Genomic DNA, 13,333 nt, shown 5'->3' on the forward strand with positions numbered 1-13,333 from the left:
GGATGGATGGATGGATGGATGGACGGACACATGATTGGACAGATGGATGGATGGATGGATGGATGGATGGATGGATGGATGGATGGATGGATGGACGGACGGACACATGATTGGACAGATGGATGGATGGATGGATGGATGGATGGATGGATGGATGGATGGATGGACGGACGCATGATTGGACAGATGGATGGAAGGATGGAAACTAGAGGTTGAAGTAAAAACTATCAATCATTCTCTCCTAATTTGTGTTTGACAGTTTTATGGAGAAATGTGTGCAGTTGTGTTTTCATCTGTGTGTTGAAGTATGTGTGTGTTTGTGATGGCCTTGGCCCAGATGGATCGATAGTGTTGTGGTGACAGCTAAGAGCTGATTAATCAAATGCATGGATCTGTCTTTTTTCTGCTCTGCCCTCTCCTCAATTACCAGCATCATTACATTGCCTTAACACCCCACTGGGACGTTTAGCCATTCCTCCTTCTCACCTCCTCCCCCTCTACCTCTTACTATCTCTTCTTCTTTTTGTTGATTTTAAATTCTGTGTACACACATTCATTTTTATTTTTTCAATTTTTTGTTGGTAACATCTTTTACATATTAGTATAACTTGGTCTTTGCAACATTTAAAGAAGTATTTAAAGAAGTATTTAAAGAAGTATTTAAAGAAACAAAGTACTGTAAAAACCTCGTGGAGAGTCTGTTCCACAGTTCTTTGCTCTAACATCCCTGTTCAGTCATGTCTCTTCCTCCTCTGGATCCTTATCTTGCTTCTTCTTCCTCTTTCCACATCTTTCCTCTTTTAGCTGCCATCATTTTGCATCCCTGTTCCTCCAACCCATTACTCTGCCACCCTTTCTCCTTCCCTCAGTGGTATGACTAAGCACTGTGTGTGCAGTGTTTTGTTTTTATCGTTTTCTTTTTTTTTTCATGTGTCTTACTATTTGTGTGAGCCAAAGGTACAGAAGATATGAATGGAAGGGATGTTTGCAATGTGGGTTGAAGATAATGCATCAGCACTCTTGGCAGTGGATCTTGGTAGTCGTGAGTTTTTTTTAGACCAAGCGAGTCACGACTGAATCACGCCCCGTCCGCCTGCCTGCTCCTCTTTCTCTTTCTATTCTTTTTGAATCCTCTCTCAGGGGCAAGCTCTGCTTTCATCCTTCCACTCTCAGCCTTTCGCTTTCTCACTTTTCATGTAATACTTCTTTTTTTTTATTCACTCCCCGGGGTTCCTTTTAGCCTTCCACCTGCCCTTTCTAGTGGTTGATGTGAGTTGGGGTCCCCCAGGCTTCTCTGTCTGACTTGTTTTTTGTCCTATCCCTTTATTTTCAGTTGACTGTGCCCGTTCCCTTTATACATTTGTCATTTCACTGAACAACATTATCTCCCCCTCTCTCCCACGCCTGCACCTTCATGCCTCTCTTCTTCTCTGTGTCTCTGCCTACTCTTGTCCCTCATCTAATCCTCACTTCTTTGATAATCCAGATCAGCTTGCCTGGATTCTTAATCTTGCCACTTCTCAACCCCTCACTCTGTGAGTGTGTGTATGTGGGACAAATCAAAGACTGTTTGTGTTGAAGTCCAAAAGCAAATATCACCGCTAAACAGAGATCAGTATTTAATCTATTTCCCCTGATCAGGAGATCAAATACTTTCAACCATTTCCTTCTTGCCTATTTATTAAATGTTCCAAATTAAAAACTTCCTCCATTTTTAGTCAAGAAAACCCTCAGCTAATGGCATTTACTTTGAAGCACATTTCTAGATTCAATAAAGGTCAAATAAATGTTAGGGGCATGTTTTGAGGAACAAATGAGAATGATCCTGTTATTCCTTCTTGTTAAACTAAAAACTATCATTGGACCATTAATATCTGTCACAATTTTCTAATAATAATTTCTTTCAGTGTCTGTCAGGAACAGGCTGATTAGTGCATCGATGTGGCAAAGCCTTACCTTTAAGATGAACAAAAATGCATCTTAATTACATTTGTTTTAGAAAATAAGGAGCATTTTAAAGTAGAAAATTGTTTAACTACTTTAATTTATTTTTAGTGTTAATATTTTAATAGTTTTCTATTCTTGTAGAATTAATTGAAACAAAGGCTTTGCTTAAAAAGGCTGAATTTCTAACAAAATATATCTGACTAACCTGTTTTTCCTCCATCAGTTCTGACCTGTGATGTTATGTGTGTACATAGGATTTTATTGTTTTCTATTTTGATGACTATCTTACAAAGAACCTGCCATCATAACTCAGTTTGAGTAAAACAGTTGATTAAAGAGTTTGATTTCTAATAGAAATTCTCACTGGCCTTTTTTTTCTCACAAGACTGTTATATATGTGTACTGAACCTGAAGTCAGTGTAATTGAAAGAAATGTAAATGTTGACCAGCTTTGCTGATGTTATCTTTTGCTTGTCCTTCAGATGAATCGCCCAATCCAGGTCAAACCGGCTGACAGTGAAGGACGAGGAGGTGAGTTATCTTTCTTCTTTTGTGTGGAAACCTTTTCAAAATGCCTCCCCTAACCCCTTACTATGTTCTCAAACATTGTATGTTTATATTTTAAGGTTTTTTTTTGTGGGAAATTTTGAGATGTGTTCAAAATAATAAGATCTTTATTGTTGTTAGAAGTTGTCATGCTGGATTGGACTAACTCAGACAGTAGTCAGCGAAGGGCTGTTTTACCCTTACTAGTATTGTACACACTCATTCAGATCACACTCCTACCTCCATCCTCTTAATTGCCAGCCTCAGTAGTCAACACTGCTCCCTGGTGGACAGCAAAAATAGAGAACTGACATGTTCGATGTTATCAGCCTGGGGGCAAATAAACTGATTTTATGTCTTTTGTTTTCCTTTCTTTTGCTCATCCCTATTGTCTCAGAGGACAGAAAGCTGTTTGTGGGCATGCTTGGGAAGCAGCAGAGTGATGAAGATGTCAGAAGGCTGTTTGAGCCCTTTGGCAGCATAGAGGAGTGCACTGTTTTAAGAGGACCAGATGGAACAAGCAAAGGTAAATTGCATGGAGTGAAAATACTCAAAGAAATGAACATATTTTACAAAAAAAATTATCAGCTGAAGTGTCTATAATTAATTCAATAACTGTTTTTTTTGATGGGGGTGTTTGCAGGGTGTGCTTTTGTTAAGTTCCAGGGACATGCCGAAGCCCAAGCAGCAATCAACAGCTTGCACGGGAGCCGTACAATGCCTGTAAGCCTCAACCTTAGAATTACAAATACTTTAAAAGTTTTCTTTTGAAATAATCCGACCACATGCACACATTGATGAATCATTTTCTTAAGTAAAAACTACCAAATGCAGCCCTTGTAAAAAAAAAAATTTATTTCGTCAAATAAATTACAGCCAACCTAGTTGTATTTAATTGCAGATTTATGTGATACAGACATAAAACATAATTGTGAGTTTGATGGATTTTCACTATTTTAAAGGGTTTTACAGAAAATTGTTTCACTGATTTACATTCAGCTCCTCGAATGAATACGTTGTTAGATATGTTATTGCAATTAAAGCTGAGTCGTTATAGGATCTACGAGCTTTGTACTACTGAAGACAAGGTTTTTGTTTTTTTACCCCATATGTTTTCGTATTGTAGGTCAAGCTCAGTTAGATTCAATGAAATAAATTGCCTGCTAAAGAAAGGTTATCATCCCAGCATGATGTTGCCACCACCATGCTTCCCTGAGGTGAACTATATTTCGTTTCAGTGATGCTATTTGTTCACTAAAACAAAAACCATAGCCTTTTTCAGGACAGTTAATTAATAAGAGTAAATCATACACCTGGGGAAGCTGTTCTCTAATTAGGTCAAAGCAATGTTAGCTCTAGTTTTAGCTCTACAGGGACTGAGTACAGATCTGTGTCTCACTTTTTTGTGATTATTTCTAAAAACCAAAACATAGATTATGATGTTTCCTTTAAGTTTTTCTGTCATGTAAAATTTCACAATTTAAAGTTTACATATGTCCAGTGAGCAAATTCAAGAAGCGGCGTGATTCATTTTCTATGTGTCCGCGCCCACAGGGGGCATCATCCAGTCTGGTGGTGAAGTTTGCCGACACGGAGAAGGAGCGGGGGCTAAGGAGGATGCAGCAAGTGGCCTCTCAGCTCGGCATCTTCAGCCCTATGACCCTTAACTTTCCTGCCTACAATGCCTACACGCAGGCGGTCAACGCACAGGCAAGCTCAAAGACACGACCGCCCACTGTATGACACTGACATTTGCTACACACCGAGTTTGCAAGGGCAGTGCTGTGCTTATGAAAGGATGTAATAAGTTTGAAGAGGCTATCAGTGGTCTAATTGAAGCTAATGTTATTACACAGACAACAGAACGTACGTCATCTGGCATTAGCCTTCCCGCAACACACAACCATTAACCCACTGACTTGGGACATAATGGCCCTGTAATTAGATCTCTATTCATCTGTTCCTCCATCACTCCCTCTGCCTGGCCTTTCCTCCCATTTTTCATCCTTTTTTCTTCCTCTTTTTCCCATATCAATTTAACCCTGTTCTTCTTCTTCCCCTCTCTCCCTCGTCCACAGCTTGTCCAACAGCAGGCCCTGGTCGCCCAGTCAGCGTACTTGTCTCCTGTAGCAACAGTTGCTGCAGTACAGATGCAGCAGATGGCGGCACTCAATGCCAACGGAATCATCGCAACACCCATTACACCCATTACACCGTCCTCGGGTAACCCCCTCATGCACGCTCTTCGTTCCTAAAAAACACTTTAAGTTAAAGTGGAGAGGCTGGGGGTCTGTCTTGTGGACAGTTTTTATTAGACAGAATATAGAAAATTTAGACTATGGTTTAACTCTTTTAATGATTATAGATAGGGTCGGTTTTGCTGCATGTAAAACTGTAAATCTGCAGTGGCTGAGAAAATTAAATGCTAAGATTATGTAGAACTCATGATCTGGGATTTATGATGCTTTTGTTTTGGTAAAATCCATGTCTGCAGGTACAAACACTCCACCAACTATAGCAGCGACACCTGTGACAGCTATCCCCCCACCAATGGGAGTAAATGGTTACAGCAGTGTGCCAGCCCCCACCAATGGACAGCAAACAGAAGCACTGTATACCAATGGGGTTCACCCATACCAAGGTAGCTGAGAAAAATCAGAAGCCTTTATAGATATACAGATCATCATGTTGCTTGGATTTTTAATACCAATGGCTTTTATTATTTTTTTATCAGCCCAGAGTCCAGCTGCAGCTCTGGATCCTCTTCAGCAAGCCTATGCAGGCATGCAGCACTACACAGGTTTGTGGGAATTTACTTCTATTCAGTCATAACACCAAAAAAAAAAAAAAAAAAAACATTATCAAAGCAGTTTGATTACATATGATTCAATTACTTTTCAATTCATATAATTCACCCTAACTAAATCTTGTTGGTTCTTTAGTCATGACCCTTAGACAAGGAAAGTTTATTTATAGAGCATTTCAGTGGCAAAACAACTTAAACAACATAAACATCTGTTTATGAGGGGGAAAAAGAACAGTATATATATATATATATATTTTATTATTATTATTATTTTTTTATTAGACTTAGACAGATTTATTTTGTGTACACAAATTTATGTAAACCAAAAGAAATTTCGTTAAGAACAGCTCTCCAGACAATTTTTTTTTTTTTTAAAGTGCAGCCTTGACCTATAATGGTAGTCTAAGTCTCAAAACAAATACATTTTTAATTTCGATTTAAATCTGAGAATTTCAGCTTTTTTTTTTACAGATTTCTGGATGTTTATTCCAGATTTGAAGAGAAACCATTTCCCTGGCAGCAAATACTTGTTGCTTATCAACACCAGCAGCCCCATCAACAGCTGCAAAAATGAAGGTGTTAGCATTCCTCCTGCTTTATCTGGGTTTGGAGTTAGTATTTTCCTCCCTGGTGGGTTGTATCCAGTTACTCTGGCTTTTTACATCAGGCTAAAAAAAAAAATACAGTTGAGTTAATTGGCCATCATTTGCAGTACTATGACTGTGTGCAAGACTGCTCACCTTATGGTACTTGGTATTGATTGCTGATGATAGGCATCAGAACCAAGACCAACACCCCCCAACGACCATGACCTTACAAGGATAAGTGAGTGTGTGCAGACAATGGATGGATAGATGGATGTTGTTGTTGAAAATCTAGTCATGCACATGAAGTAATACACTCATCTGTGCAAAGCATCAGTTCATACAGAAGATTAAATGAAGAACATTCAAGCAATATCTCTTTAGTCCGGCTGTCAAGGGTGAAACATTTTCAAGGGTAATTGATTTCACTGTTCAACTTCACAGAGACTCCACTTATACTCCATGTTTATAACCATGGATTAAAGTGGTGATGCAATGTGTGAGAAACCAGACTGGGATCTGTGTCTTTGTTCCATAGCTTTAGCTGTTGAAGTTAATAGATTTCACCTTCAACAGGAAACCCTTCAGTTCAAAGGAAATCTTTCCATTGGACGCTGTTATGTTGCCACCTGTTGTTGTTACCCAATCAGATGTTAATATCCCTGCCTCTCTTCCAATAGCGGCGTACCCTGCTGCTTACGGATTGGTTGGGCAGCCGTTTCCCCAGCAGCCAACACTGGTTGCTCAGCAACACCAGCAGCCCCAGCAACAGCAGCAAAGAGAAGGTGATGTGACTTCCTGTCTAAGTGGGGCCACGCCCCATTGTACAGTGAGCTTGTTTTAATTTGTTTACTACAAGGGTTTTTAAAAGAATACGGCAATTTATGAGTGTCTGTCCTATGTGTGTGTCTGAGTCAGGTCCAGAAGGGTGTAACATCTTCATCTACCACCTGCCACAAGAGTTCAGTGACTCTGAGATGCTGCAGATGTTCCTGCCCTTTGGCAATGTCATATCGGCTAAAGTGTTTGTGGACCGAGCCACCAACCAGAGCAAATGTTTCGGTGAGACACGCATGAGGAGAGAAGCGGGGAGGGAAGGGAGCGGGCGTGTTTAGTAGAGCAAGGAAAGGACAAGTAGGGGGGAAAAAAACACTAAAGGATCACCTTCTGAAAGATAAGATACTGTCATAGTCTGCATCTAAAGCAAGGTAAGAGAAAAATAACACCCTGATGGATGTTATCTATCTCTTTTTAGGATTTGTGAGTTTTGACAACCCTGCCAGCGCACAGGCCGCTATCCAGGCAATGAATGGCTTTCAGATCGGAATGAAAAGACTCAAAGTGCAGCTCAAAAGGCCCAAAGACGCCAACCGACCATACTGAGCAACAATGGAGAAGAGGAAGAACAAATAGAGAGGTGAGGAGGTAGTGAGGCAATAAACAGAGAAATAAAAGTGCAGTATGCTTCAGGAACAAATTAATTGCAGAACAAAGCTAACCGTTGGTAAATTTATAACAGGAGAAGCTTGACATTGCAGTAAATATGTATTGGGTAACTCCTAAAAGCAGGAAAGTAAAGATGATGAGATATTGTTTTCCTTTTTTATTTATTTTCTTTCACAATCTTATTTCTTCCCTGCTGTTTTGATCTTTCCCGAAACGGCAACTTACCTCACCCAAGATCCTCCCGTCCAATCATAATTCACGAGGACCCCATCGCTATGGCAATGGTTGCCTAGTGACCGATAAAGCCCTGATCCCCCCTTCCTCTCGCATTGTTGTAAGTTGATTGGTTGGCCTGTGTTTGGGTTGCTGTGGCGATTTTATTGCCTGTGTTGGTTCTGTCACCTCGAGCAACCAGCCATGCGTTGACCTGCATGTCCTGTTGCTGTAGTGATCACAGACTGTGTTTGGTGCATTGTGACTTTATTTTGTATTGACCTGTGCACATACTGATCAATAACTCTCTATAAGCCAGGACTGCACTCTGATTCAACCGATCTGATTGGATATTTGATATACTTAATCACTTTTATCGTAATCTGATAAATTCTGTAGCAAAGCTTGTTATTCTTTTTGCAGCTTTGTTTTTGATCAGTTTCTGTAGTGTTCTGTTTGGTGTCATTATTATTTGAACAAATGGTTGGGGTAAAATAGTGAGCGTGGACATCTGTGTGTGCATATGTTTCTGTGTTACACTGTTAGTGTGTAATGCAGGACAGAATAATCTTCGCTGCATTGCCATCTGCAATGAGGTGTCCATTGTTTTGTTTTTTTATAACGCACAGGTGGAGACAAGCACAGGGTTTAAAGAATGATGCTCTGCTGGGGCAAAACATATATGTTTTAGGATGTTGCAGCATAAAATGGCAGGCCATGGTGGACAAGAAGACTTGACATGTTTATGGTATGCAAAAAAAACAAAGAATGTGGCTGCAAACTGATCTAAGGCATGGGATATACAGGCAAGAAGGGTTAGACCAAGTCATGTCTTTGATGCACTCTATTCATGGGCGAGCATGCATATTGTTGAGCTGTACTCTGATAGGCTGACTTCATTATCTTGGATTGTGACTCTCTTATAATGTGAAGCTACACTTTTTTTTTTTTTTTTTTGCTCCTCCATTTCTCTTTTAGACTTTTTTATGTCTTTTATATCACTGCTTTTGTAGCCTTTACTCTCTCTCGACTCTCTCCTTTGTTCTATTTTATCTTCTCACCTTTTTCCCTCTCTCTCAAATGTGGATCTGCTTTTTTCATCCCAATCTCTTTAGACTGTTTCTTCTAGCTTGTTTTGAGGTGATGGGTATGTGGTTGTCATGGAAGAATACGTGCCTATTGCTTATTGGAGAACAGCCATCAAATATAGGAATTCTGGGAGAGAAAAAAACAAGAGTAAAGAAAAAAATCCATCATAATTTCGATCAGACTGGAGTGTAGAGGCAACATCAAAAGGCTGCACATAAATAAAAGATTTTCACTTTTTCTGTTCTAGATATAACATACAGTGCCCTGTCAAAGTAATTATACCCTCAGAGGTTTTACAAGTTTTACCAAACTGCAACAACAAACATCGATATATTTTAGTGGGCTATCACCAAATTGTGTTTAATTATGATGTTGATCCAACGTAAAATATAGTTTATAAAACATATTTACAATTAAAAATCCTAAAAGTGCTGGATGCGTTTTGCTTCAACTGGAGTTCCCTCTGATACCACTAAATGGATCCAGAGTGAGGCTTCGCCATGCTCTTATTAGTTAACTGAGTCCACTAGTGTGTAATATAATTTCCAGTTGTTCTATAAAGACAGCATCAAAATGATGGGGGGGGGGGCACATAGTCCAGACTCCAAATATTCAGTCTGGATATGAAAACCATATAGACATACTCCAAAATTATTGCAGCTATGGTTGCAATGAAATAAGAAAACAAAAAGTGCAAGGATGCAAAAACAAATGTAAGTATCTTTGCCATGGTTTTTCAGACAAACTCCAGATAAAATATGAGGAAGATTGTGGCTATTGTATTAGGAAATTTGAAAACTGTGTTGATAATAGGGGGAGTGGCAGCCTAGTGGTTAGGGCATAGATTGGAATCGTAAGTCCCACAGATTGCCACTCTGGATCTCTGAGCAAAGACCCTTAATCTCACACTGCTCCCTGGGCGCCCCACGATGGCAAACCACTGCTCCCCGAGTGAATGGGTTATGCAGAGATACATTTCTCCAATGTAAGATCAATAATAATATCAATAAAGTTCAATTATTATTATTAATACTTTGATAAGGCACTGTATAGTTAAGGAACTAAAAGCTTCAGTAAATTAATATATAGAGATGGATAACAGTTAAAATGTGTAAAACTTAAGATCTTATTTTATGATTAAATTGTCACCCAGAATTTCTATACTGCAAATGCCAGAGAGTGATGCATGTTAATAGTAGTGTTTGCTTGCCATGATCCAGGGGAAACCTGGTGCAGCAGTTGCTGAAATGCGAGTGCTCAGAGTTTAATGAACAAAACAAACACCCAAACACACATGCTTTCTTTTGATACCATACAGTCACACTAGGAAACATCGACGGCTTACCGTATTTCACTGCATGATCTACAGAGACACTATACAGTATGTGAATACATTAAAAGCACCATGATTCGCTACTGTTAAAAAAAAAGCTTTTGCAACCGTCAATTATGCTCGCAGACTGAAACCAAAATAAAAGGGGAAAAAAGTTACAGAGAGGAGCAGGAAGTGTGAAAGTTGCTCCAGTTATGCTCAAACAGGAGTCTTGTTTGATGGATGGGGCATGTTTGACAAAATGTGGAGCTCACAAACCCTCACAAAGCTCTAGTTTCTCTACAAATCTTAACAAACTGTTATTTGTTTCTGTTTCTCTTGTCCCTTTGCCACTCCCTCTACCCTCAAACTCCCCTCACAGGTGACTAAGAGTCCAGCTGAAGGTGAAGGTCCAGGGTTCATTGTGCTTTCAGACTGTCTTCTACCTGTGATCGTCTGTGGAGTGCTACGAGACATACAACACACAACTAACACACACAGACACTAATATACACCACAGTACTCTTAATTTTGAACCTCAATGCTGAAATGTATATAAAATGCACAAAGCAAACAGACGCCTGCTAACACTCAGTCAGAACACACAGTTCACACAGGTTACGTATCCATACACCCAACAGCTTGGTATGACCATAGCGTGTATGGAAAAGGATGTTTAGTACAACTAAGAGAACTCAGACCACGTGTAGGAAAGGCACCGATAAAAAATGCTGATATATCAGTTCAACAGACTCTTAACATGTCTAACTACGTGACAAATATAGAGGGATTGATGTTTCATAATAAAAAAAGGAAATAAAATAAAAAAAAAGATGGCTAAATGAGTAGGTTAGAAAGACTTTGGAAAGGATCTGAATGAGCTGTATATAGTTAGTTTACAAAGAACAGCATTTAAAAAAAAAGAAAACGTGCAAAAAGAAAACTACTTTAGATAAAAACACTGAACAGAACACTGCGACATAATTATTATTATTATTATCATTATTATTCTTATTATTAATACAACTAGTGACATCATCATTCTTCATGAAAAAGCTATTACATTCCAAATTGTAAAATGGGGGGGGAAAAAATCACAAACCTATTTTAAATTTTTACTTAGATTTTAGGTGAAACGTGGGGGGAAGGGAGGGAGGGGGGGTGCACTTTTACTCGGGAGGTTTTAATAATTGAGCTATTTTTTAATTTATTTATTTACTAATTTAACAATTATTTTGTTTATGGGGAGAAAACGTTTGAGTGGGAATGCAATATTTTGGTTTTAGGATTTTCTAGAGAAAAACTTTTCAGAGCCTGTTTCTGTCAGACTCTTACAATCGAGTAATTATATTGTATCTATTAACTATTACAGCAATTATATTTATTTCTTATTTATTGAATCCTGTTTTTGATCCACTCTTTTTAAGTTAAAAATAAAAGGTATCATACTAAATAGCTTCCTGTCATTATTATTATATTATTATTGAATGTGCTGTTGTGTTTTGTGAAGGGGGGGGTTCGGCTGCGGTTGAAACTTGATACCAGTAGGGGGCGTGCTTTGAACGCATTCCTAAAAGAAAAGGTTGGGTCTTATCTCCTGAACTCATTTATGATCAAACACTGTTTATCAGCAAAATTAAACACATTATTTGCGTTATCGCCGAGTACAAGATTGAAGTGGATTACCCTCTCCCACAGAGTTTATTTCTCTACATTAACTTATCACAAACATCCTCATAATTGTGCACAAGCATCATTAATGACAGAAATAATACAATCTAATTTTATTAACCTAGTGCATATAGTTTAATCTTTTTCAGTGACACAAGTTTAGTTTATTAAAAAGTAAAAAAATAAATTAATGTTACATCAGGTTATGGTATATTGCAATACTGCCTAACATTAAAAAATGCGAGTAGACTTTATATTAATATTTGTTCCTAATCATCTGTATTTGCAGTGTAAGGTGCTTCAAATAACAGCACAAATAGATGTAACCGAAGCCCTACTCAGCTTGTCCTGCTGAACCGGATGCAACTATTTAAGAATGTTTTTTACATGTTACAGATGAATGTATAACTCAGGTCATTGTGTTCTTTGAATCCACCTTAATGTTCTTTAGTTATAGGTCAAACAGGTCACAGGGAAAAGAGCCTGAGCTGGAAAAAAAGGGAACCCAAAGCTCAAATGATATTGATCTCCAATGACACATGTTTTTTAATGCATTGTATTAATACATTGTCATATTTTTCAAAGAAAATAGGGAAGTAATTAAATTGGAACAGCGAAAATTTGATGAAGGATAAAATTTTAATTAAAAACACACCATTCAAATTAATTTTATTTGGATAGCATTTTCTTTTTATCCCTTGTGCAAAACAAATTGATTCCACGTATTTAAATCTAATAAACGTCAAGATTCCGGAAATACAACATTAAAATGTATATAAAAGAATTGACTTTGCACCAAAATATATGTTGATTCTTTTATTTGTATTACATGAGCACAGTTGTCACTTTTCTACTGTAGAAACTATAATGGCAGTATTGTAAGCCTGTACAAAACCCTTCACAGATTAAATGGAATAAAATACAATTTTTGGGTATTCCTTTGGGTGGGAATACATACTTAAAAAAATAAAACAAAGTAAAAGCATAAAGTAAAAATTAGTGTGGAGGGTAATGAAAAGCTGTACATCCAAAAAAGCTGTACGTCAGAAAAAGCAAAGATGTGCAGACATACACATTAAAAAGTTATTATTTTTTAACAAAAAAATAAAAGACTGTTTACCATTCCTCTGTTTTATACCTCTTTTTTTATGCCTTGCATACCCTTTACAAATGGAGTTCCCCCCAACCCCCTGTTCCCCAGTGAGGTCTAGAAGCACAAGATCTATATTCAGCCATTCAGCAAAGATATTGCTACATGGCTGTACTTTTTATTTTTGGCATTCAACCAATTAGACGAGCCCTTGAATTATAAATTACCTACTGTAAATTAAGTTGAAAAAACAAACAAACTTAACAAGTCAAGAAAAAAAGGTAAAAACCTAATTGAAAAGTTAAAAAGCAAAGTTAAAAAGTTAATAACCCTAGTTAACAATTATATTTAGGCTTATAAACTAAAAATGTATTTACCAGTATCAGCATTGATGCCACTAAGGTTATGTTGTACCAAAATAAAAATAAAAAATGTGTTTCTTTTAATCTCGGAGTGTTTTTCTTGTTATTTTTCTTGATATATTCAGGCAAGTTGGCGTTTCTTCTTATTACATTGATATTAATTTTTGTAAAATATCCATATTTTTTGAACGTTACAAAGGCAATAAGGTCTCCTGGATTCCAATAACACTATTGGCAGGAAATAAGCATTTCACTTAGTGCCCAATA

The 13,333-nt window shown here is 37.8% G+C and overlaps 1 protein-coding gene across 2 annotated transcripts in view; it reads left to right on the forward strand.

The window, feature by feature from the left end:
- LOC107088821 (CUGBP Elav-like family member 3) overlaps nt 1-11,029 on the forward strand; it is a 33,154-nt gene extending 22,125 nt beyond the window's left edge. The window contains exons 5-15 of one of the 2 annotated variants that reach the window (XM_015381239.1): nt 2,430-2,478; nt 2,891-3,019; nt 3,137-3,216; nt 4,048-4,203; nt 4,572-4,716; nt 4,988-5,134; nt 5,228-5,293; nt 6,564-6,668; nt 6,802-6,945; nt 7,139-7,300; nt 10,326-11,029. In XM_015381239.1, coding sequence (XP_015236725.1) covers nt 2,430-2,478; nt 2,891-3,019; nt 3,137-3,216; nt 4,048-4,203; nt 4,572-4,716; nt 4,988-5,134; nt 5,228-5,293; nt 6,564-6,668; nt 6,802-6,945; nt 7,139-7,266 — 1,149 coding nt within the window. In that variant the 3' untranslated portion in view covers nt 7,267-7,300; nt 10,326-11,029. The remainder of the gene's footprint in view (nt 1-2,429; nt 2,479-2,890; nt 3,020-3,136; nt 3,217-4,047; nt 4,204-4,571; nt 4,717-4,987; nt 5,135-5,227; nt 5,294-6,563; nt 6,669-6,801; nt 6,946-7,138; nt 7,301-10,325) is intronic. The other variant, XM_015381240.1, reaches the window with a different exon arrangement.
- The last annotated feature ends 2,304 nt before the right edge of the window (nt 11,030-13,333 follow it).

Source organism: Cyprinodon variegatus, unplaced genomic scaffold, assembly GCF_000732505.1.
Source record: "Cyprinodon variegatus isolate N-32 unplaced genomic scaffold, C_variegatus-1.0 Scaffold229, whole genome shotgun sequence".
Taxonomy (NCBI): Eukaryota; Metazoa; Chordata; class Actinopteri; order Cyprinodontiformes; family Cyprinodontidae; genus Cyprinodon; species Cyprinodon variegatus.